The sequence below is a fragment of the Pezoporus occidentalis genome, unplaced genomic scaffold (genome assembly GCF_034315485.1).
Source record: "Pezoporus occidentalis ecotype Australia unplaced genomic scaffold, CSIRO_AGI_Poc_V1 ctg187, whole genome shotgun sequence".
Classification (NCBI taxonomy): domain Eukaryota; kingdom Metazoa; phylum Chordata; class Aves; order Psittaciformes; family Psittacidae; genus Pezoporus; species Pezoporus occidentalis.
The window spans coordinates 1,021,370-1,046,886 of NW_026913715.1; the positions used below are offsets into that span (position 1 = coordinate 1,021,370).

Here is a 25,517-nt window from a genome sequence, read left to right on the forward strand (position 1 = left end):
TACCCTGATCTTGGTTGAGTCTTTAGAGGTGACCAGATACAAACACAGAGCAGAAGGTCAATAATCCTGAGGCAGGACCCTGTGACTGATGCGCATCTTGGCTCTGGTCCCTCCAACAGAGCTGAGCTTCAGCTCTCCAGAACCTTGTTCCTCTTCCCACACCACAGATTCAAGAGGACCAACAGATGGGGTGCACCATCCCATTGCTTACCGAGCGTCTGCTGGTTGCGGACCCCACCTATGACCACGCAGATCTCCGCAGGCACATCTCCTGGCCCATCTTTTATGTTCTTCTTGGAATCTTTGGTGTCATCCTGCCAGATCACCTCTTCGATATAGTCATCTGGTACCTCTGTTTTCACTTTCACCTCAGTCATCATTCCAGCCTCTTCACTGGGTGAGGACTGAGATGTCACCGACTCGGAGCCCTCCGCTTTCGGGCTCCGCGGGCTCCTCTTCAAGCACTCCCTGAATGGGGGGAAAAGAGGAGAAAACATGAACCCTCAGTGTCAAGTGCTCACTTTCTCATCACTAGGATCTAATTAAAGGCACTTTTATTTAATGCAGTTTATTTAAAATAAGTACAGGTAGGTGTGTCTGCCATATGTGGGCAGTCATTAACCAGACAGAAGTAAGAAAACTCCTTGCTAGTAATGAAAATAACCTTAATCCTCACAAACAACAGCAGCGGACATGGACTGGCCCATAAACCAATAGCACAGAATTCCATCGGGTTCCTTGCAGGCCAGGAGCACAATCCCACTAGTCCTGAGACCAAGGATTACGTCAACACTAGTTCATACATGCAAAAGAAAAGCCATATTCTCCTGACATGTGTAAAATGGAGCTATCTCCACCTGCATGCACTCCTCCATGAGTGGATCTACACTTGTGTTCCCTCTTTTAACCCTTCAAAGTAACCCTGCATCCCATGGTATTGGTATGGCCCTACTTAACATACACAATGATGAGCAAAGGGGATTGTCTGCAGTATAATGATATTTAGGGAGACTATCATGTTATGGACAGATACAAGTATCAAAGATGACAAGAGAAATTATGATGGATGGAGGAAGGCAGAGGGCAGTGTATTTAGAAACAGATTAAGATTTTCATCTTGGAAGGAAAAAGCTGGAAATTCATGGGAGAAATCAATCTCAATAAATAAATACTCAAAACCCCTTAAGTAAAGGAAGGACACCTCAAAGCTGTAGAATGACATGAACAAGTGCTATGATGGCAAAAGGAAGAGGGAGGTTGAGCACAACAGATGAGGACCAGATAATAACTCAGTATAGCTCCTTTTCCAAATGCACCATCACACCACTCATCACGGGCTCCCTGCTCTTAATACTGGTTATTAATAAATGCCAACATGCAGTGAAAAGCTAAAATAATTGCTGGTTCAGTCTGTGCAGAAATCTGAAGAATTAAATCTATAATAGCCGAGACTACCCAGAAACAGAGATTTTAAAGACTGTGACATATTTAGAGCCATGGAAACGCTGGGAATAGCCAAAGGTGTTTGAAAATGTTTTAAGCAGAAGTAACAGGCAAAATAAAGTGGAAAATAGGCTGAACTTATAGATGAGAGTCATTAGACCATGCAATAGTGAAAGAGAAGGAAATCCCATTGCTTGGAAGAGCGTAGAAAGTCAGAACAAGGTATGAATTAAAATGTTAGAAAACTAACACCTGCAATGGCTTCTGACACTGCTTATGGGGCTGGCAGAGGAATCAAAATGCTGCAGCTGGCAGTGCCCAGTGGGTAATTCTGGGAGAATGGAGACGAGAGGAGAGATGAAGGAAGAGAACAATCTTCAGCAGTAATTACTGCACAACCTCCTACACAGACATGTAGTTGCTATTTCAAAATGGGTCAGTCACATCACATCACCAGGTATTTTATTATTCATCCCTTCATTCTCATTATGGAATGAAATGTACAATTAATAGCCCCTAAACAGAGAGAATTAGCCTTCACCTGCCTCCCCACTCCTTCCCACCCTCCTCATACTTACTCCAACCCCGGCTGTGCTCCCAAAATCATACAGGGCTTTTTCAAGTGAGAAAGATGAATTAAGATAGAGAAAATGTGGTTGAAACCAGACAGTCTTTATGGTAATATTATTGGATACCCAAAAGGTCCATCAATCTCACCCAACAGCAGCATAGGTCAGCACTCATTCTAAAGCCAAAGGGAGGCAACAGCCAGGAGCTCAAGTACAAACCACTCAGCAATCAGAAAAGGGTGGGATTAATTGGAAATCAATTGAAGCAACAAGGTGTGAAATGCACAACACTGATAAAGGCAGTAAAAGCAATGGGGTGGTGGTGGGGAAACAGTCTTCTTCCCCTGAGGGCAATCAAACCAATACAATTCTTACTGGTAGGCAGAAAGGTGAGAACCAGCTCTGTACTTCAAGTGAAGACAAAATGGATTGTTCAGCAACCTGTACTTGTCAATCCTGGACAGAACAACATAGAAGTCAGTGCAGGAGCCAAGTGATGTGGAATGATAAGCTCATACAACTAGCAGTGATGCTAAGGATACAGCTTTCTGAGGAGATTATAAATGGGGTGAGGACAGAAAAGACCTTCCGAGGGCACCCAGCTTTGCATCACGTCACATTCAGACATAAATCAGCAGAACATGGCATGAAGTGAGCAACAGGCCGTGTGCTGCAAGGCAAAGTGCTGGCCTCAAGGCACATCACTCCTGAATGGGGGCATTTCCACAAGGCTCCTGAAACAGAATCATAGAATAGTTAGGATTGGAAAGGACCTTAAGATCATCCAGTTCCAACCCCCTGCCATGGGCAGGGACACCTCACACTAAACCATGGCACCCAAGGCTCTGTCCAACCTGGCCTTGAACACTGCCAGGGATGGAGCATTCACAGCCTTCCTGGGCAACCCATTCCAGTGCCTCACCACCCTAACAGGAAAGAACTTCCTTCTCACATCCAGTCTAAACTTCCCCTGTTTCAGTTTTAACCCATTACCCCTTGTCCTGTCACTACAGTCCCTAATGAATGGTGTCCCCCCCAGCATCCTTATAGGCTCCCTTCAGATAAATGATTGATGTGGGATGGTTTATTAATGCTCTGGAATGAAATTTAACATCACTGGGGCTAAAAATGATGGATGACTGCTGGAGGGGTGGAGAGCAATGACTGTGGAAGGGACAACAGCACCAGTGGATCCATCACTCCAAAAATTGGCTCTGCCCACGATGAGCAGCTGTAGCATAGTCGAATGTGTCCAGGCATGTGGGTGCCCCCACGAACAGCACCCACAGTGCTCAGCCATGATGCCAGCAGGAAGGCTGTGCTGCAGCCAGCCAAGAGCCACGCTCTGACCTACAGGACTAAGGCAGTTTTCAGATACATGTGCCTGAGATGGAACAAGGAGGTGATTTCCTCTCTGTATGCAGCCATGGTGAAGCCAGTCCCAGCGAGACTGGCTCGTTCTTAAAAGGTGACTAGAGAAACTGGAGTTGGCTCAAAAAAGAGGCACTGAAATGGTCTGAGACTGAGAAAAGATACTGACTCTGTGCGACCAAACAACTTCAACCTGTTTCTCATGCCAAAAGGAAGACTGAGAGATTATTTGATGGCAGCATACCATCACCTTCGTGGGGAGAAAATACCATCTTTCCTTCATTTGGCAGGCAAGAACAGAGGACGAGCTCATTGCTGGAACCAACTGAAATGAGGCACAGAACATCAGCATGGAGGGCGATCCACTGGAATGACCATTTTCCAAAGGATGTGCTCAGGGAGAACAAAGCTCTCCAAGTCGTCACACCCAGAGTACCTGCCTGGCCCCGGGTTGCTGGGCTCCGTGCAGATGTGCACCGGTCAGACTTGATGGCCTGAGGCTGTAGGAGTATATAAACGTTAGACCAGACCAATGGACCCTCAAGAACATTGCTCTTCACACACATTGACTCTGGATCCATCTCTGCCCAGAAAGTACCTTCCTGGCTGAGTTGCCTGCTCCTGGGTGGGACCTAACCCTGCAAACACCAACTGAAAGCAACACTATTCCTCTGCCATTGCCCCATGGGTCATATGCCTGAGCAGGTACCTGCTGTACGTTTTGGACACCAGTCCCAAATACTTTCACAACCTCCTGCACCATTGCATAGCACAGAAGCCCTGAAAGGAGCTTGCTGAGCCTCCCCCCCCCAAAAAGTAAGCATACCCATTAAAATAATATAGCACCACTGGAGTTTTACAACAATTTTACACTAAACAGAGCCCTTCTCTGTCTTCAGATACCTTCTAGGAGAGATGAAGGCAGCAGATGTATCCAGGATACAGAATGGGTACAGATGGGTACAGCACTGCCACTGAGCACCAGTGAGCACCACTCAGCCCAGCACCACGTGATTTGCTGTCCAGATTGTATGTATGTATTTATTCTCTCTATATATAGAAATACAACTATATATAAAGCTGTACTTGTCTGCACACACATGTATCTGCAGGGGCTCACAACTGTGTCTCAGCATATCCTCTCCTTGCACCCAGCTCCTGCCCCTTTCTACCACAGTACATCCTCTGCTGACACCCCAAGGGGCCAGTGTTTTATTGCATGAGCCACATACCATCTCACAGGCCTGGCACCCATCCTCTGCCAGCCAAAATGCAGGAATGTCATCCCAGAATGCAAGCTTTGCTTTGCCATTGACCTGCACCAGGCCAGAATCAGTCCCACACCACCTGAGAGCAGTTCTGATGACCTTTTTCATGTCCCTTGCTGTTTCACTGAAGAAGGAAGAGCTGTTCTCACATCATTTTCATTATTCCATACCCTGCAGAGATTTTCCAGCCACTGGCTGATGCCAGGCTTTAACCAAACTTCAACTGCAGACTCTCTCCAGCTCAATGGCCAGAGGAACACTATGGCTTTGCAGAATACCTTAAAATCAACACAATCAAAGAGCAACACAGTTCCATCCCTCCTTCTTTCTCCTCTGGATGTGCTCTGCAGGGGAGAGAGGAGCCAGGAGGCTCTGATTGCTTTATATGATACACAAGACGAGCATCATTAGCTCCTGCTGAGCAGGTGAAGGCAATGGACCCTTCCTACCTTCCCTGCACCTGGAGAACATCTTCCTCACCTCCATCCTTACAGCCTCCAAAGCACTCCTGTGGCTAGAGCAAAACTAGCATCAGTCCAGGCTTCCTGCCCCTGAAGTTCAGCTGCTGAGGTGATGGTGTGATTGTCCCCAGGGTGTAGGGGATTGAAGGAACAATCCTCATGGGACAGCAGAGTTTGAAGCTCCTGGTTTGGCTGGAGAAACAATACTAAAACCATGGAGCAAAATGGGAAAGAAAAGGAAATTACTGACACTGGAGAAGTTCAGATGGGATGGAGAGGGGTACATGCACAGCTACAGAAGAGCCAGGTTCCACTCAGAATCACAGAATGCATTGGGTTGGAAAGGACCTTAAAGCTCATCATCACTCTCACTGGGAAGAACTTCCTGATATCTCTAAATCCTCTGTCAGTTTAAAGCCATTCTCCCTTGTCCTGTCACTACTTGCTCTTATAAAAGAGCTAACAGAAGACAGCATTCACCATAGTGTCCATTGAGCCAAAAGATGCACTGACCCAAGAGAGGTGACCATCGTTTCTTTAGCAGCCCTTTGGTCTTTGGATGTTGTATCCCTTGTGAGCCCATGACACTGCACTTGCTCAGTGTTGTGTTACATTTTGCCTCCTCTCCTGTACTTCTGAGCACTGCAAAGAGCTGCCAACTAGAGATGAAGATAAAGCAGCAGCAGATCCAGAACGTACACACAGGAACTAAGTGAGAACCTTCTATGAGTCAGGTCCCACCCTGGGTACCTGCAGCCATCCCTCTCATGGTGGCTCTGAACACAAGTCCCAGCCTCACGCCATCACCTTCCTGCATGAAACAATGCAATTTTAAGTGTTCAAGTGTGGCCTTCTTGTGATCAGCTGCAGTTCCCTCGACAGGTCCAACCTGCATTTCCCATCTATGGCATGATGCTCCCTGGAAAGAGGACATTCTTCAAGCAAAGCACTGTTTGCACAAGACGAAAGCTCCTCAGAGAAACATGTGCATGGGTACATCTGCTTAAACCCTGTCTCCTTCCACAGGGTGCATCTACCACCTTCTCCTTGTCTTTGAGCTTTCCTGCAGAATACCAACCTCTCTTACTTTTAATGTCATGTTCTTATTGAGATGTGGAGCTTGGCAATCCAAGAGCCTCTTCCTTGTGAGGAGAGGAGGCAGGAGCCTCGGGATCACGCGCTGCTCACACTGTCCCTCAGCGGTGTGCCTGGCTGGGCTGCAGGTGAGGTGCCGTCTCATCTGCCAGGACAGACTCTATGGATTTTAAACATTAAAGATGCAAACAAACATTGCACTTGCATGTCTCACGCCTGTGACTAAGTAGGCCACGTAGCCAATTACTGTATTACCAGCTCTGCCATCTCACAATCTCATTTCAACACAGCTGCCTCCTTTGATCATCACACTTTCATCTTTCGATGATGTTACGGCCACTTTCATGTCAAATACAAACATGTGAAAGCAGAAGAGATTTAAGGAGGCCTCGATGAAGACTTGTCATGGGGAACTGGAAAAGTGGGGGTGAGTTCCTGGACCCATTTTGGCCCAGCTTCCCTTGGTCCTACACCCATGAAGGGCCGAGGCTTTAGCACTGATGCGGCAAGATAGTATGAACAAATGACCACGCCGTAAGTGCAATTTTGGCTGTAAAGCTGAGTAGCCTGGATGATGCGTCACAAGCATCAATGCAAGGAGCAAGGCAGGAAGCTCTTCCAGATGGAAGGACAGAAAGGAAACGACCCTCTGCACAGTGACACTCCACCATGAAGCCAGTGGCCACCTTCCAGCCAGTCCCCTGTGGAAGGAGGCAAGGAGAAGGGGATGTAAGCCGAGGAGCTGCAATATGGTGCCGTTTTCATCCTTGGAGAGCACTTTGTTCTGGCTGGGAAAAGCGGAACTGGCAGCAACTGAAAGCAAATGGGCCCCGTCAGCTGCTGCAGCCAGAAGAAAGTCACATTTGCAGTTCGCTTTTTCTGATCTGGAGTAGCATCCTCATAAATAATGAAAGTGACTAAAAGCTACTTAAAAAACACACACACTCCTCCCTTCTGAAAGAATGAGAAAAAACCCCAATTAGAAAAGGACATTTCTTCCAGCTAGGAATAATTTGTCATGTAATTCTCTGAAGACAGCAACAGAAACACGCGTGCTCCAAGCTCCCTTTTGAGTGATCTGTGGTTGCATATGGACTCAGATGGCTTCTAATGGGGCTATTTTTACAGCACACATCCTGCTGAGCTTTTGGGGAGAGGCAAAGTGAGATCAGTGAGACCAGTCTCCAGTGTCAGCTCCTGTGTGTTTTCTCCTCAAAAGGAGAGGAAAAGCAAACAAAGGTGGAGGAGGACACCCTGCTGTGAACCAACACCTACAAACACAGGTCTTCCGCTCCAGCAGCAAACGTGGAGCATCTTCAGGGTCTTCCTGAACACCACTCAAGCTGGACGAACCAGAGACAGACTTGGTAACACCAATGATGGTGATGCGCAGCACAAGAGATGTGCGTCCACCTACACCTTGAAACACACTTTCATACAGTCCTTGGCTCACTCTTCTGGTCTGCAGGATGAAAGACGTTCAGAAGAGCACAGTAATGAGGACCATGCAGTGGGCACCTGAAGGAACATGCTCTGCAGAACCCAGCTGGCTGGTCCCAGGCTAAATCAGAAGGCCTCTGCTGTCAGAAAGGAAGGGAAGCAAAAAAAGGAGGAAGCCTGAAACTGGGCTCAATTTCTAGATGTCTGCCATGGTTTTAAAGAGGGTTCCTGCCATGACTGCAGCTACAGGAAGTAGAAGAGACAGCATAATACACATCAATTCTTGTTTTACATGGAGATGATACAAGCAGGGACAGAAAAAGGAAGATGTGCCCTGAAAATCTGCTTGTCTGATAAATCAGTTGTGGTGGCCTTGAACCACCTCCCCACAGCTTCATTTGCTCCCTGGGGCAGCCCAGCTGAACAGGCATCGTACACCAGGAGGAGGGAGGAGGAGCAGGTCAAGAACCAGCGGAGCAGCCCAGTGACCTTCCTCAGGGACATCTCAAGGGACACTACCAGGCAAAAAGATTTTCAAGTTCAGGGTTAGAAGAAAGAAGGAACTGATTTTTTCCAGTGTTACAGCTGAGTACCTTCCTTCTTCCAACACCTAAAGGGGACCTACAAGAAACCTGGAGAGGGGCTTTGGCCAAGGGCCTGTAGGGACAGGCCAAGGGGAATGGCTTTAACCTGCCAGAGGGGAGACTGAGATGAGCTCTTAGGCAGAAGCTCTTCCCTGGGAGGGTGCTGAGGCGCTGGCACAGGGTGCCCAGAGAAGCTGTGGCTGCCCCATCCCTGGCAGTGTTCAAGGCCAGGTTGGACACAGGGGCTTGGAGCAAGCTGCTCTAGTGGAAGGTGTCCCTGCCCGTGGCAGGGGTTGGAGCTGGAGGAGCTTTGAGGTCCCTTCCAACACAAACCAGGCTGGGATTTATGATTCTATGATTGTAGTCTCCATGCCTTCTGCTTCGGCTTTCAGATATTCCCTCATAGCCTTGAAAGCCAAAGGGACCAACCTACTCATCCCACTCAACCTCCTGTGTCACCGCTCACAGAGCTGCTTCTCTGTCAAAAGTGCACCTGCAGCTTCAGCCGGTGCTTCTTACAGGGTTGTCTTGATTTTGGTGCATAAAGTGCTGGAGTAACCATCACATTCGTGGGTCCCTCATCTGAGTAACTGTTTTCCAAAACAGGCACTGTGCTTCCAGTGTGGATTGCTGCCTCCATCCATTGGTTTGCTGGAAAAAAGATCCTGTTAATGGGAATCTCATCTTCATAGAATAGAAAATACCTCTTCTGCTGCCTCTTGAATGAAGCAAACCAACCATACTTCCTTAATGTATGTTTTATACACACTAAAATATGGCTTTTAATTCTTGACTCTTTCCAGGACATTTGGGAACGTGTCCGCATTTCCAAGCACGGCTACTGGAGCAGGATGAAGTTTGATAACACTCTGTGGCAGCAGATCCTGCTGCATGTGTCTGAAACCCAAACTGTCACTTGGTCACAAGGAGTTCACGGTCACTCCTGTTCCCCCAAGAGATTTCAGTTCTCTTCACAACTCCCACTTTCCAACATGAGGTTGTGTATTCTCAGAGTGTGGGTTTAACCTCTGAAAGCAAATGTTATAGGAAAAACCTGTTCACTCATTCGCTGAAGTTATTTTAGGGAATGGGAACTCCTTCCTCCATCAGTGGGTAGAGGAGTGAAGACTTGCTGAAGAACAGAAAGAAGAAACTGGTTGGAGCTTCAGGGCATCTTCCTCTGCAATATGCTCTTGTGAACCTCATGATTTAAGGACTTTAAGGTCACTGCTGCGTTGCAAGTGTTACTGCAAACATCTATACTTGTTTTGTCCATGGTCCTACAGGCTGTGTCCTTGGCTGGTGCTCTTCACAACGCCGGTGGATCTCCTCTTAGCTGCAGATTTCTTAGCCACACTGATCACTTTTAAAGTGACCAAGTAAGCTGAAGCTAACCAGGAGGGATGTGCAATTCTCAAAGGCTGAGAGGCTCTTGCTCCAAATCAAGATTTGGGCGGACATCACACTAATTGTGCAAAGAAACAAAAGCAGCATAGTTAATTTTTCCAACTATCTTGGTCTAAACCACACAACCTTTCCTGGCAGCAACTGGAATTTCATGGTGCATTCGCTGCATAGTGATGCTCAGCAGCATCAAATCCTTCTGAAAAGGTGAACTAAGAACCAACCCAGGCTGCCTCTCCTCTAGACCTGAAACATTAAAATACAAACCAGAACAATAGTCAAGAGCCACAAAGAATTCCTAAGGTATTAGCAAAACAAATTCCCTCCAGTCCTTATTAGGAATATCTTGGGGATGGTTTGAAGAGGAAAGTCTAACCAAATACAAACCAAATTTGGCTTATCCAACAAAAACCAAATGCGCTCTGCTAAAAGACTTCAGTCAGATAAAAACTGTGACATACAAATGATGCAGGTTAAAAACGAAATATAAGATGATAATGGAATAGCTGCCGGCGTGTTCACATTTCCTAGCGTGGAAATGTCAACAGAGACAAAGAAATTCAGGGAAAAACAAAGAGAACAGATTAAGGGTTTATTTATATCGGTGGAAGCGGTTTGCCTTGCTTGACTAAGAAATGACTGAGGGAGTGACAACTGGCTGCAAATGGCCACAGGTCCATGAGCCTGCGCTGGACCATGGCAGCGACCTGCCAGCAGCAGCGCGGCACGGCACGGCACGAGATGAATGGGATAAAACAAGCAACAGGAAAAGATGGACAGAAAAGGAGAAAGGACCTTGGGACTGGGAAAACTCCGCAGCTGGGGAGTGATACAAATGAGGTGGCAGATGTCCTGCTGTGGAGATACACAGGGGCTTAACATAAACAAGCTACAAGGCTCCACACCATTCTCGGAACAAGCCCAAGGTGCCCAGGAGAGTGACCCATGGAAAACAATTTCCTGGTAACTGAAGACATTATAGCTATGACTTCTCAGTACTTCATGGCTCCAGAAAGGGACGTTTCCCACCTCATACCATTCAAAGCCCACCGAGGCTCTGGCATTTGGCAGATTGGTGGGGTCCAGAGGAGGCCACAGAGATGCTGCTCTGGAGCCAGGCTGAGGGAGCTGGGCTGGGTCAGCCTGGAGAAGAGAAGGCTCCTGAAGGGGAGACCTGAGAGCAGCTCCAGTGCCTAAAGGGGCTGCAGGAAACATGGAGAGGGGCTTGGGACAAGGGATGTAGGGACAGGCCAAGGGGAATGGCTTTAACCTGCCTGAGGGGAGACTGAGATGAGCTCTTAGGCAGAAGCTCTTCCCTGGGAGGGTGCTGAGGCGCTGGCACAGGGTGCCCAGAGAAGCTGTGGCTGCCCCATCCCTGGCAGTGTTCAAGGCCAGGTTGGACACAGGGGCTTGGAGCAAGCTGCTCTAGTGGAAGGTGTCCCTGCCCATGGCAGGGGTTAGAGCTGGATGAGCTTTAAGCTCCCTTCCAACACAAACCAATCTATGGTTCTTTGGTTCTCCCACAGAGCTGTTAATGCTGTAATGAAGTTAAGACCCATCCATGCCCTCGGAGCCAGCTCATAATCCCAGAAGGTCTGGGATTTCAGCTCCTCTTGGGAGCAGAGCCTGTTTTTCTGCACAGCTACATCTGTGCTGCGAGCGGGTTCCCGGCTGGTGACAGCCCTGTTGCAGACGGGGCTGAGCTTCCAGCTGGCTCCGTTCCCTCCGCAAACAGATGCAGTTCCTATATCAGGGTCTGATTTATTCAGCAGGAGTCTCGCACATTAAGTGTAGTTAAGTCTGAAAACAAATCTAATGACTTTAAAATAAATAGCCAACAGAGGACTTGAAACTCAAATTCTTCCTTCCTCTGACACCCACCATATAAACAATAATAATTATATAAAACCGTGTCTAACACATGACTACACAAGACTCTGGTGACCAAGAAAAGCACACGCTGCTTGTCAGACATAATTGCACATTTGGGTTTTCAATTATTTCTTGTCAGGATCCAGAGCCCACCATCTGAATGCTGACATTAATTACTGGTAAGTAGTTAGTTTTACAACAGTGTCACAGAAACTCCCAATGACTACCCCGAGCTCTGCAGCTCCTGATGCTGCTCCCACACATGCTCTAGTCCTGCCGAGCCCTCCAGGACTGTCCCAGACACTCACAGAAACCAAACCTGGTTCACCATGTGCAGAAGGGGCTTCAGAAAAAGCTTCAAGAAACTTCCCAGTAGGTAGGAGCAAGGTCACTGGTCCCCAAGCAATGTGCTTCATCCACAGGAGCCCACATCACCTCCTGATGCCATTGTCCAGTTGAGACCTCCAAGCCCCACTCGAGCACCCAACTCTTGGCAACACGCTCCAACACTAACTGCCCATCACACAAGGCAAAATCCTGCCTTTTTGCTGCCTTTAATTTGCTGCCTTTTAATTTTGTCGACTGTCTCTTTTTCCCTTGCAAATGGAAGAAGGAAGCCTCTGATCTACCTTTTCTGGAGTGTTCAAAAACACACACAGCTTTGTCAGGTTGTCTCTTAGTTGTCACCTCCTCCAAGGCAAACAGCCATCTCTCTTCCAGCCCCCTTGAAGGAAGGGCTTTTTCTATGCTCCTAATAATTCTCTTCACTTTTTAACAGTTCCCATTAATAAGCATTAGTGCGGTACAGGAACCACACAGCACTTAATAAGGCAGGAGAATGGTGAGCACAATCTGTCGCCACTAACTCTTAGCTGCATGTGCTGAGCCGTGTTATTTCAAAGGCAGCAAACAACTGTGGGGGTGAGAAGATCATACAAATCCTGTATCTTCAGAGCTTGAAACATCTACTTGAAACAGAATAAAACCAATTCAATACAATAAATAAGTAAAACCAGGATTGACCCAATGCTGCCGTCACCGCTTTCTGATCAAGAATGCTGGAGTATGCCACACAGAAAGGTGTCCTGGCAAACTTACTTTGCTTTTGTTTTGATACTGATGCAAATTAATCTTTAAAAGCTTCCTGAACAGTTTGCAACTACTGCAAGTTCCACGCAAGAGCAACTCTGAAAAACACCTAGCTGGTATCTCCAGCTACCAAAGATCTTTTGTCAAAGCCACGTTTCAGCCACCAGCCACTGACACAGCTTTCTCCAAATACTGCACTTTTATTCTATTTAATTTTTCCTCAGCAGCCTTGGTCATTGTCCTGGTTTTGACCATCTTCTCTGCAGGCAGGCAGATGTGAGTGGATTTTGTTTCTACTTTTCTAAGAGAAAAAGGCGATGGCCAGCCCAGCACCTCTATGGATGTACAAAGCGGCAGCCACCATGGGATGCAGTTCTGTTGCCCCACTGGGAGCTCAGTGGAATTGGGGCACCTGCCGTCAGGAAGGCCACAGCTCCAGGAGGATGCTCGGGTGCTGAGCTGAGCCCAGGGAGAGAGAACACCCACAAGGGACACCCTGGAGGGTCAGCACCCACATGTAGAATGCACTGACCCACCTGCTCTGTAAGACCCTCTGGAGAGTGCTACAGACCTGAGTTAGAAGTCAGTATGAGGAATATAGGGGCAGGATGAGATGCCTGTCTCCCTTCTCCTTGACCAGGCATCCTCCCAGCACTTAGCTCAGGATAGTTCCCAGAATCCCAAGAGTGAGAACTGCTGAGCCACCCCAATACTGGGACAAGAGTTTTCCTCTCCATAAGACATCCTACGCTGGCACTGCTCCCTGCTGCTGAGCCCAACCCAGCAGGCACCATTCAACACGGGGCAGTGCTGCTGTACCACAGGCATGAGGGTATTTCACCCTGTCACACTGAGCAGTGGGGCCGGAATGACGGGTAAGGACCAGGGGTGTTGTTGTGGGGGGGAGCACCCAGTGCACATCCAGCAGCAGGAGATGAGGGGATGACTCACAGCAGCATTTCGGAGATTGGAAGAAAGAGAGGGCATTTAACATGGGAGGATGTGTTTCACCTGAGGGATAACACTTCAGTAGCGCTTCCAAGTCTCCAGAGTGATCAGGAAGGTGCTCTGGCAAAGGTTTAGCAGAGAGATGCTATCACTGACAGTACAAAAGGGAGGAAGTGAAATGCAGCTCCAGATGTGGAGAAGGCAGGCAAAGCCAGAGGGGAGTGATGGTGCTCCCCTCTTGTCAGCTTAAAGCCATTCCCCTTGGCCTGTCCCTACATCCCTTGTCCCAAGCCCCTCTCCAGCTTTCCTGCAGCCTCTTTAGGCACTGGAGCTGCTCTCAGGTCTCCCCTTCAGGAGCCTTCTCTTCTCCAGGCTGACCCAGCCCAGCTCTCTCAGCCTGGCTCCAGAGCAGAGCTGCTCCAGCCCTCGCAGCATCTCCATGGCCTCCTCTGGCCTCGCTCCAACAGCTCCAAGTCCCTCTTGTGCTTGGGGCCCCAGAGCTGAAAAGTCTCGTGTCTCACCAGGGTCTGCTCCATGCAGTGCTGGTGACCTGCCCAAGCAGGAGAGCAGTGCCCAGCCCTGCAGCAGCAGCCAGCACACCCTGTCTGGGTGCACCAGTGGTGGTCTTGCTCTGCGCCGATCACACCAGTGTGGGGATAAGTGGCTTCTGCCACACCATCACAGCTCCTCTGCTTGTGCCACTGCAGTGTTAAGGGGCTGCCCATGCTGCTGTGTCCTCTGCTGAGGAATGGGCAGGTGATGCTGATGGAGGTGTTGCCAGCCCCACATACCATGATGGCTCTTTTCCATGGCAGCCGAACTGGCTCTGGTGTTCTCTTGTCCACTGTGTCCCATCCATGCTGATGTAACCCACAAATGTGCCTGAGGTGCTCGGTGGTTCTCCCAACAAGTTGTGCATCATCTCACCATGTGATGGCACTTCGCTGACTTTTCTACCCTCTTCTCCAACCCGCATGGATGTTTCCATGCTGCAGCCTGATCCCCTTCCCAGGCTACACACTCCCCTCTCTGGTACATCTTCATCATTGCTGTTTCCAGCCTGGCACCTCTGATCTCCTACATCTTCACCTGTTTACCACAAAACCTTCTGAACCTAGGAGGTGAATTTGCCACTTCACTTCTGGATGGCAGACAAACAGGAATCAGCTTTGAGCACATGTGGGACCAGGTAAATGCGAATATCCCCAAAGCAGTGCTTTGCTCTTGGCTCCCATCATCTCCCCAGCACCACTCGACACATCACTGCTCTGTAGAGGAAACCAGCTACCATGAGTTTGTACCTGGCCAAGGAGTTAAAGCTGCTCCTTCTTCCATACTGTCACAGCTCTGGACTGACTCCACCAGATAGAGATGGAGAAGGACCAAGAAGAACCATCTTTAGTGCACCCCAGCAACCTAAGGTGTCCTACAGCATCAGCAGGAGATGATGATGCCATAGCGGGTGAGGCTACAGCACAGGGCAAGACCCAACCTCAGCACATCCCACGTGGAGCCTGACATGTCCTGCACCCACCAGAGTGAGACGCAGCAAAGACATCCCTTAGGAGGATCAGAGGGGACTGGGGGGTGGGACACCTCTCTCCTCTCCTCCTGCATGGAAGCAGGGGGGTCCTCATCCACACACCACAGCACAGCCCAAGGTCTCCATCCAAGCACCCCATCCTCTGTTGGTGTCTGTACCCAGTGTGGGCATGGGCTGGGGGATTCACCTGTACCACTCCATCCTGCATGCCAACCGCACCTTCCTGCAGCCCCAAGGCCAGAGCAATCTTTAACCTTTCTCACATCTGCCTTGTTAGCAAAATCCAAAACCAGGTGTATGGACACTGAGCTCTACCAGCTCCAGCTCACCCCTCCTGTGTGGTCACCCTTTGCCACCCATTCCCAGGATGGAGACCCACATCCCAGCAGAGCCCCATTTGCCACCACATCCCATCCCAGCAGAGCAAACATCCACCTACCTGCTGGAGGAGCTCCTCCGCCCGCTGCTGTTGCTCTCGTCGGCCTAAGGGGGCAAAAGACATCAAAAAATGAGGCTGTTTCGGTTCAGAAAGGCAACACCACCCTCTGAATCCTTCCTGCGAGCACAATGCACCCAAATACCTGTTTTTTCCCCATTCCAAGTTACACACGTGCCCCGTGCTCGGTGCAGTGGGACACACTGTGAGCTTAACCCCAGTGCAGGGGCCTGGCGCAGGGTTTTGGATGCAGCCCCATCACAGAGGTGACTTCCGGAGCGGATTCCCCCTCGTTACTCTCCTGCAGTTATTTTAGGGCACTTTACCAAAGTCTAATGACCCCTCCTATGCAAAAACATGCAGTTTGCGGCAGGGAAATAAGGCAGAAATAGCCAAGCCCAGTGCTGTGTCCAAGCCAAGATGGACATCCAAGAGCCGATCCCATCCGAGGTGGATGGCGAAGCCCCACTGCTGGATCAGAGGGGCCACCTCCCTTCATTAGCAAGGCGTTTGCTAATCGAGCCCTTCTGAGCCATTCCAGGGGGCTGAGCAGGGAGCAACCAGGGGCTCCTCCTTGTCTCCTCCTTCCCCCGGCTCTGCACTGGGAGGCTTCCTTGGAAAGCCAATATTATTCCAAAACCCAGAATTTTTATTTCTGAAATTGTGCAAATACAAGTTAAAAGATATGAGCTGCGTTTCACATTTTGTGCAAATGGCAGAACCAGGCAATTCATGTGCAGCAGGATGGGGGCCAGCCAGCGATTTCGATAAAATAAACCCTTTTTTAATTTAAATGCTAATGCACTGAATTAAAATTTAATAACTGAGGAAATTGAAAAGCCGAGCAGGAATATTGGAAATAAATCCAAGCAGAAACAGCTGAAATTAAAAATTCTGGAGAGTGGGAGGACAGCAGCGAAGCTGTCTTCGATGATTACATTTTTTTTTTTGCTATTTTTTTTCAGAATGAAGGGGGGAGGAATGAAAACCTCCTCTCTTTGCCTGGCTCTAGGGCAGTAAATCGAGAGCGCTGTGATTTATTGCTCAATTTTCCTGAGGGAAAAAGGCTTTCTTTCATGTTGAAATATTTCATAAATTTCAAGCCAGCATAAATTCTTAATTTAAAAGTTATGGAGGTCACAGTTAGTGCACTGCTGCAATTTGGGAATCTTAAAGGAATAGCAACCAAAAATTGCAATTTCATTTTTCTCTTTTTTGAGTTCTTCACATGAAATTTTGTTCAAAGGGATTCTGCCAAGTTGTCCAAAGCTGAGACTCATCCTGGCTGCTGAAGGCTGGAGAAATCCACTGGAAATGAAGAGATAAAAATCTAATTCAATTACAGAAAGGAATTTTTTGATGATGATTATTATTATTGTTAGCCACTTGAGGAATTTCTGCTCAAAAATTTCCTCCCTCCATTGCCTGGGAAAAGCCAGAAGGGAGGAGCTGACAATGTAATTGCTTCTGTTAGATCTCCAATCTTTTGTGAGCACTGATATGTTCATTTGTTATACAGCTGTTCAGCTACAGAAAGGATGTCAGAGCACCCATAATTCAAAGCAATCAATCAAAAATTAATGATTTGTCATGGTTACACAATGGAAAAAAAAAACCTCAAAAAGGAGCTTTATGGGTTCCTGCAACTGGGAGATTGCTCAAACCTTCGGGGCATTTTCTAGAAGATTAGATCTGGGTGTACCAAAAAAAAGGGGAAAAAAAATAAAGTAGGAAAATGGAGATTTAATATAGAGCCAGGGCAGAAACCTCGCGGGGCATCGGTGTTATCCCAAACCCCTAGAGATGGGGAATGCAGCAATTCCCATCCCTTTGAAGAGCTTCCGGCACAACCCACCCTGCAAACCCTGTTCCCCAATGGCAGGAAAAGTGCTCAGGCTCCTGAAATTATAATTCCACATGAAAATCACCCATGGAATACGCAGATCTCCTGGATGAGAGCTCCTGAAAGCCACAAGTGCACAGCTACAGGCACAACCTCAACACTGTCTTCACATCATCTCTAGGACCACTCCAGCCACACCACCGAGCTGTATCTAAATATTACCAAAAATTAGCACCTGAAGTATTCAACCTAAATTATTATTAGACCGAATTTATTATTAGACCTAAATTGCTATTAAACCTAAATTGATATTAAACCAAAATTATTACCAAAAATACCCAATATTTCAGTTTGGGAAACATGGAGCCAACCTCAACTTTTCAAAGGTGTCTGCGATTGCAAAGTTATTCATCCTCCATCTAAAAGAATTTCCATACAGATAAATTCATTTTGGGAACACGTCCTGCAGGGATCATATTCCCAAAATATGAAGCATCTCGATGTCCTGACGCCATATTTTACTCCTGGCTAGACACACGTGTTAGCTGGGGCCTCTGGTGTGATTTACCGCCCAACCCAACGCAAGAATCACTCCGTGAAGGATCATGCATGTAATTCATTTCGTGTTCCTTTTCATATTTGTATTTGGAGTTGAATGAATGAATTGCTGGAAATAAATGATGTGGTGACTGATGCCTCTGCGGTTCCTGACCAGCACCGACCAACTGCACAGCACCTAACGGGGCCAAGAAGCAAATTTATTATTTACTTCTTTTTTTTTGCTTACCTTCCCCACTCTGTGTGTTTCTGCCTGGCCTGATCTCTCCTTCCTGTCTTATTTCTTAGTTTTTATAATGGCATTGTGACAGGCTGAGAGAGCTGGGCTGGGGCAGCCTGGAGAAGAGAAGGCTCCTTAAGGGGAGACCTTAGAGCAGCTCCAGTGCCTAAAGGGGCTGCAGGAAAGCTGGAGAGGGGCTTGGGACAAGGGCCTGTAGGGACAGGCCAAGGGGAATGGCTTTAACCTGCCAGAGGGGAGACTGAGATGAGCTCTTAGGCAGAAGCTCTTCCCTGGAGGGTGCTGAGGCGCTGGCACAGGGTGCCCAGAGAAGCTGTGGCTGCCCCATCCCTGGCAGTGTTCAAGGCCAGGTTGGACACAGGGGCTTGGAGCAAGCTGCTCTAGTGGAAGGTGTCCCTGCCCATGGCAGGGGTTGGAGCTGGAGGAGCTTTAAGGTCCCTTCCAACACAAACCAGTCTTGGATCCTGTGATTCTATGAAATTCTAAGCAGTGGTATTTAAGGACTACAAATACTGTAAGCAAGTCAAAGCAGTGAATTGCTGGAAATCTCCATTTAGCCACCAGCAACCAGAACGTGCCCAGATGGGTCAGAGCAGCTTTCGATGAAGCAGCCTCTTTAGCAAGGGCAAAGAGAACTCTCCTGTGTGCTGGTTTACCCAGGTAATTTAATTCAGTGACTTCTTCATTTATAATTAAAAGCAGAGGGGCAGGGTCTGCATCTGCCTGCCAGAGCCGGGGCTCTGCAACACAGGCTGCATAATCCTCCATACAATCTCTCACATAAAATAATTTACAATTCAAAATATGATTCCCTAAAGCTGCTTTTGTACGGGTTGGGTATGTTTTAGATAGTTTTGTTTAACTAACGCTAATAAATATCTTTAAAAAGCACGAAGCAGAATGTGGTTTCTGGCCATATGCTCCTCAAGTTGTAAGCGAAAAGTAAATCATGTGATAAATAAGGAATGTCTCAGTCAACATCTCCTAACAGCATAAAGTGACAAAAATGAGGAGGGAAGCAGATGTACAACTGACCCGAGAAACCTATGTTTATAGAAAGGGCTACACTATATTGGGAGAAACCCCCAACATTTCAACAGCTACTGCAAAACACAAAAATAACTGAAACCCATAAAAATGTTAAATGAGATTTGGGAAGATTTCAGCGTGGGCTTTCTGCCTGATCACTTAAATGATGATTAAAAACAATCGTTCAAACTGCTTGGATGTACATCTATGTACACCACACTCAGACCTGCTCCTGTGGGCATGAGGCTCAGTGCGGGTCAGGGGTGCCAGGAACCCCCCATCCACCACCAAAGCCCTCCCCAGGGGGAAAAAGGCTTTAAATTTAAATGCATTTACTTATTTGTACAGAGCCACCCCCCTGTGACTGGGGTCTGAACTTCACCCATGCTCTGCCAAGGGGAGACGTCCCAAACTGGGTTCTAAACAACCCTAATTCTGGGGGGTTCAGTCTGGAGAAGAGAAGGCTCAGGGGGGACCTGATCGCTCCCTACAAGTGCCTGACAGGAGGATGGAGCCAGGAGGGGCTGGGCTCTGCTCCCAAGGAACAAGGGATGGGACACGAGGAAACGGCCTCAAGCTGCCCCAGGGCAGGTTTAGATGGAGCTGAGGAACAATTCCTGCCCCAGAGGGTGCTCAGGCATTGGAACAGGCTGCCCAGGGCAGGGCTACAGTCACCGTCCCTGCAAGTGTTCACAGTGCCGTGGGTCAGTGGTGGCCTTGGCAGTGCTGGGAATGGTTGGACTGGATGAGCTTCAAGGGCTTTTCCAGCCTGGTTGATTCTGTGATCCTATGATTCTAATTCCACCTGGGGTTTGCAGGAGCAGCAGCAGCTCCAGCTCCTCTCCAGAGCAGCAAAGACATCTTTCCTTTGTGGATGCTTTGTAAAAGGGCTAAGTTGTTTTACCTGAGGGGAACCAAAGAAAACCAAACCAGACCTCACAACCTCCTTCCCCCAGACACCCTCCCAAAGACAGCTGAGGAATTGTCAGCGAAGCCCAAACCCCAGGCGCAGGTCAGGAAGGAGCTGGCAGCACCCAGTGTGCAAAATTCACCCAAATAATTAGCATTTGGCAGCAGGAGAAGCAACTGGGAAGAGGTCTCCCAAAGGAACGTGCCATAGAAATAACTGCAGGCCTACCTGAGCTGTCTGTTGGGATTAACTTCAGAGCCATGGAAAACGCAGGAAGTGGTTTTCTTTTTTCCCCCATTTTTTTAACTAAACAAAGCAAAGATGTTGGCAGTTTCCTATTTAATTCTCATTAAATAGCAGACAGAAGGAAAAGAAGCCCCCCATCACCCTGAAACATCTGCAGGGCTAAAGGACCCGTAAATATGCTCATGACTCTTTCTTGTGGGGGAGCACTTTAGCTTCCTCCTGCCACTCCAGTGGATGCTAAGCAAACGCAAGCGCCCAGCTTGGCACTGTAGAGCCCTACGTCACCCTTATGGTGTACTCATCTCCCACCAAGCTCAGTGATGTCTCCCCAGGTTTATCAGGAGCAAGAGCAATGCTGAGCCAATGGGTGAGCACAGCAGGGCCTGTGCCCAGGTGCTTCCCAGGGCCAGGGCATTCTCCACGCAATGGAAAATGTGACGATGTTTTACACTGCTACGGCTTGTCCTGTCCTCATCCTTTGCAGATCCTTAACTGCAGCCTCCAAAGGAATGAATTTTCCAACAGGGCACAAGTTAGCTCCTTGGGCCGGAGGAATGTGCTGCCTATTTCCTCAGCTGCAGCTTCCCCTCGAAACAACCAGAATTATAATAATCATTAAAAAAAGATACCTGCAAAATCTGAGCTTGACCCAAGGCATCTCCTCCAGTCCTGCAGCAGAGCCCAGCCCCAGCAGCAAGGGTCCAGCATCCCCCCGTGCCCACTATGGGGTCTGCAAACTGCCCCTGTGATGACTGTGGGACAACACCACCAAGACTCAGTTCCCGGATGATGGCAGCAGCTTGAAAACACTTTAGTGTCAAACTTATCCGTGAGCATCCACAGGAATTTCATCCTTCCACTCAGCTGCAGCCTTGCTGTGCAGAGAAGCAGAGCACGGATGGGCTGAGGTCAGGGCTTTGAGGCATGGGGAAAAGACAACAGTAAAACCCAAACATCTGAGCTTTCTAAACCCTCTGAGATGAGAGCAGCGGGAAGGTTTTGACTTGAGGTCATCAGAACAAAAGGGCAGCAACCCCCACTGTGGCACAGAGGCGCAGGGGGCTTTGGCCAAGCCAGGGACAAGCTTTGCAGCAGGTGAGAAGGGTGGCGGCGGCACTGAGGATGGAAATAAACCAGACCTGCCAGGAATACATGCAGGTGATGCTCAACACCTCCACTGCAAGAGCACAGGGACATAGTGGAACCGAAAGACCTATGAAGACCAGTGATCTCATCTGGGCTCTCACACACTACAGGAAAGTCTCCAGCATGAGGGGAGGGTGCTCCTTACTCCTGCTTATGCGCATTACTTATACCAAGCTTTCAAAAAAACCAAGCTTTCATAGAATCCCAGAATGGTTTGGGTTAAAGGGACCTGAAAGCTCCTCCAGCTCCAATCCCTGCCACGGGCAGGGACACCTTCCACTAGAGCAGCTTGCTCCAAGCCCCGTCCAGCCTGGCAGTTTTAACGTTGAGAGGTCCAGGGTACTGAGGTGACTGTGACCTGTAGGGACACAACCTGTCCCCAGCATCCCTGTGTTAGATGGAGCATCCCAACTCTCCATGCTTGAGGACACAGGGAGCCCATCATTCCTCACCAGCTCCTCTGAAGCCCCATGTCTGGCCTGTGTTTAAGCTGACCACAGTTAGGCACCTCACCCATGGGAGCATCTCCACCATATCTATGCACACAAATAAATGCCTGCTGTAGACAGTTACTCAGCCTAAAAAGAAATCAGAGCCTTTTCTAGATGGGAATAAAGCATCACCCAAAGTTGGCCAGGCCCTTGGCCACATCCCCTTCTTGCTGGTGGGCAGCCTCCCAGACAGGAAGTGTGCCAAGGAAGACCTTAAGGTGGTGAACACCATCCCCACAGGCAACGGTACTGCAGGATCCCAGAATCCTAGGATCACAGACTGCTTGAACAGACCTTAAAGCTCATCCAGTTCCAGCCCCCTGGCAGGGGCAGGGGCAGGGACACCTTCCACCACAAAGGAGCTTTCCATCAGCAGAGGAGATGCTCTTGTGCCTGTCCAGCCATCCTGGGGGTGTCCTCCAGTCCCACCATGGAGGTGCAGAGTGCCTCCACTCCCAGTGCCCATCCCTGTGGGATGGGGGATGATTAACCACTGATGCTATCTTTCACCACGCACCTTCCCACAGGCTCCCAGCCACTGTGATGCCAGTGCTGCTTCCCAAAGGCTGATCAGGATCAAACACTAACGATGAAACATGCTGCAGGTTCATCAGTCCCACACAAAGGTCAGGCGTGAGCACGGGATTTCACTGGAAAACCAAGGCGGGGATGATTCCTTTGCTCTTGTCGTTCCACTCCTGACTTCACCCAGGGCCCCTCTTTATCCCGATTTCAATTCTCTTTGTATTGGCAGAAGAATTATTTTCCTTTAACTTCCTTTTTTTTTTGATGCTTGGTTTTGCAAATGGTGGGACTGGGTTTTCTCAAACTTTTCCCCAAACTCTTACCTGCGGCAGACAAAGTTGCAGCACACAGGTAAGCAGGCAAATAATAGTAATAGTAAAATCATCATATAAGTCCAGAAATCATTCAGTTGTATTGTATTTACTTCTTGCCTACTGTTAACTATCTTATCCCTTGGAGAAGGACCTTTGACAAGGGCCTGTAAAGACAGGTACAGGGTGCCCAGAGAAGCTGTGGCTGCCCCATCCCTGGCAGTGTTCAAGGCCAGGTTGGACACAGGGGCTTGGAGCAAGCTGCTCTAGTGGAAGGTGTCCCTGCCCGTGGCAGGGGTTGGAGCTGGAGGAGCTTTAAGGTCCCTTCAACCCAAACTCTTGATTCTATGATTCTATGATCTTTCCATTTTGTCATATTAATAACATGGGGGTGTTTCCTACATCTGCGTCATCTCAGGAACTCAGACTTCCAAGTTCTTCTAAAACCTCTCAAACTGAAAAGGTGGAATTCCTGGTGGACAAGGCTCACGCGGGGTTTGCTCACCAGGAGAGAGTGCAAACACCAAAATCCGCTGGGCAGGGACAATCCCACCACAAAGTGCCCGAGCCTGGATGGGTGCTAAGCCACGGCAGCGCTTCCTCCGTTTGGAATAGGAAAAAATTGCCTTTGAAGGACTCCAGGTCTTCCTGCCTCCAGCCATTCGCTTGGCTCCCGATACTTCGGGTAGTCGCAGACGTGTTTAAGGGCTGTAAGCAGCAGCCTCTGAGTCAAGGGAATATTCATAGGAGTAATTTTATGAACTCGCTGAAAGAACTGGCAGAATCTGTGCATTGAATTTCAATTCTCCTCTTGTGGCAGCGCAGAGAAATTCAAGCAGCACCCACAGCAGAAGCACACCCAGGAAAGGAACATGAAACAAGTTCTAACCTAAAACTACCAACGTTCGAACAAGCATTACAAGGCCTCAACCTCACAAACCCTTTTTTTTCCTCCCCGAAACAATCATGAAATTAAAATTGTGAATTAAATCAATGCAGCAAATTGGCCTGGATTTAAAGAGTTACCCCTTGATTATAAGCAACTGAAAAGCAATCAAAATGTTTTTTCCATCTCCTGTTGCTCAGCTCGCTCCTCACTCTGTCCTTTATGAGAAAAATAATCAAATGGAGGGTGTAGAGGAGGAAAGGCATTACTGATTCCTTCTGAACCCTCCTATTATAAAAGCTGGAAAATAAGAGTGACCGGGCAAAACAACAGCATTCTCTGCACCAAGCAGTTGTATACAGATGGTTATGAGCTTCCCAGCGAAAGAAACAGCTGGAAATATTTGTAAAGAACAAATGTATAGGGAATGAAAGCGTGGGGGGAGGAGGGGGTTATTATTTTTGACGTGGGGCGATCCAAAGGGAGGAGAAGGAGCCGTGCGGGAGCGCTGCAGAAATCCACCCGTTTTCCCAGGTTTCCAATTTCACAGGAAACTCTCAGGAAATCAAATTTAACACAAAAAATCCCACTGCAGGCACTTTTCCAAGTTGATAAAACAACATATGTAACAAGCTACGAGTGCACATGGAAAAAGAATGAAAATAGGGCTTATTTATGCACGGAATCCCACACGTTTCCTACAGAAGTGCCGCTCCACACATTCTGTTGGGAGTGTGGGAGCAGGCACATCGCGTGGGCTCTGCTTCCAAACACCACGTCTGATGGACCTGCCAGGGCTTCCCATGGGCAACCCCCTGGCAGGCACCACCAGGAACATCCACCTGCAGAGATCCAGCCCTTCCCTGCTGGAGGCTGATACAGCACAGAGGGAAAGACGAGAAAGTTGAGCTGAAGATGAACAACAGGATGGGCCCTCGCCGTGTTATCTCCACCCCACGTGGAAGAACTCGGCAGAAGTTCAATGGGAACAGTTTAATATACCTCAAAATAAGTCTCTGTGCAATGACAGTGAGAGCAGGGGTTCGCAGTGGTAGGAGATGTGCAGTCCCAGTGTGGAGGTGGTGGTGAAAAGTGCTCAGAACAGAATCATGGAGTCCCAGCCTGGTTTGTGTTGGAAGGGACCTTAAAGCTCCTCCAGCTCCAGCCCCTGCCACGGGCAGGGACACCTTCCACTAGAGCAGCTTGCTCCAAGCCCCTGTGTCCAACCTGGCCTTGAACACTGCCAGGGATGGGGCAGCCACAGCTTCTCTGGGCACCCTGTGCCAGCGCCTCAGCACCCTCACAGGGGAGAGCTTCTGCTCATCTCAATCTCCCCTCTGGCAGGTTAAAGCCATTCCCCTTGGCCTGTCCCTACAGGCCCTTGTCCCAAGCCCCTCTCCAGCTTTCCTGCAGCCCCTTCAGGCACTGGAGCTGCTCTCAGGTCTCCCCTTCAGGAGCCTTCTCTTCTCCAGGCTGCCCCAGCCCAGCTCTCTCAGCCTGGCTCCAGAGCAGAGCTGCTCCAGCCCTTGCAGCATCCTCATCAAACACAAGACAATCCAACACCAAAACTTAGTATCTCGAAATAAGAAACACCCAATTTGATAAATACTGCAGTGAGGTGGTGTTAGGAACGGGACTATAAGAAGGTCCAGCACTGGCCAACGGTCCCCTCAAGGCTGACACCAGTGGGGAAGGGTGCCCATTTGCAAACTATAGATTTTATCCTTATAAACAAAATCCCTTGAGGAATCTAAAATGAGGTTGAAATGAAACTATTTACCACTGGGACGTTAACTCCGGGATGCCACCTC

The 25,517-nt window shown here is 48.6% G+C and overlaps 1 protein-coding gene across 6 annotated transcripts in view; it reads right to left on the reverse strand.

Annotated features, from left to right (window-relative positions):
* The window catches only part of ZNF618 (zinc finger protein 618), a 148,440-nt gene that overhangs the window by 67,258 nt on the left and 55,665 nt on the right, over positions 1 to 25,517 (reverse strand). For 5 of the 6 annotated variants that reach the window (XM_062616052.1, XM_062616050.1, XM_062616049.1 and 2 more), the window contains exons 2-3: positions 15,527 to 15,570; positions 212 to 468 (exon numbers count right to left, since the gene is read on the reverse strand). In XM_062616052.1, coding sequence (XP_062472036.1) covers positions 212 to 468; positions 15,527 to 15,570 — 301 coding nt within the window. Of the gene's footprint in view, positions 1 to 211; positions 469 to 4,699; positions 4,934 to 15,526; positions 15,571 to 25,517 lie in introns of those variants that run through there. The other variant, XM_062616051.1, reaches the window with a different exon arrangement.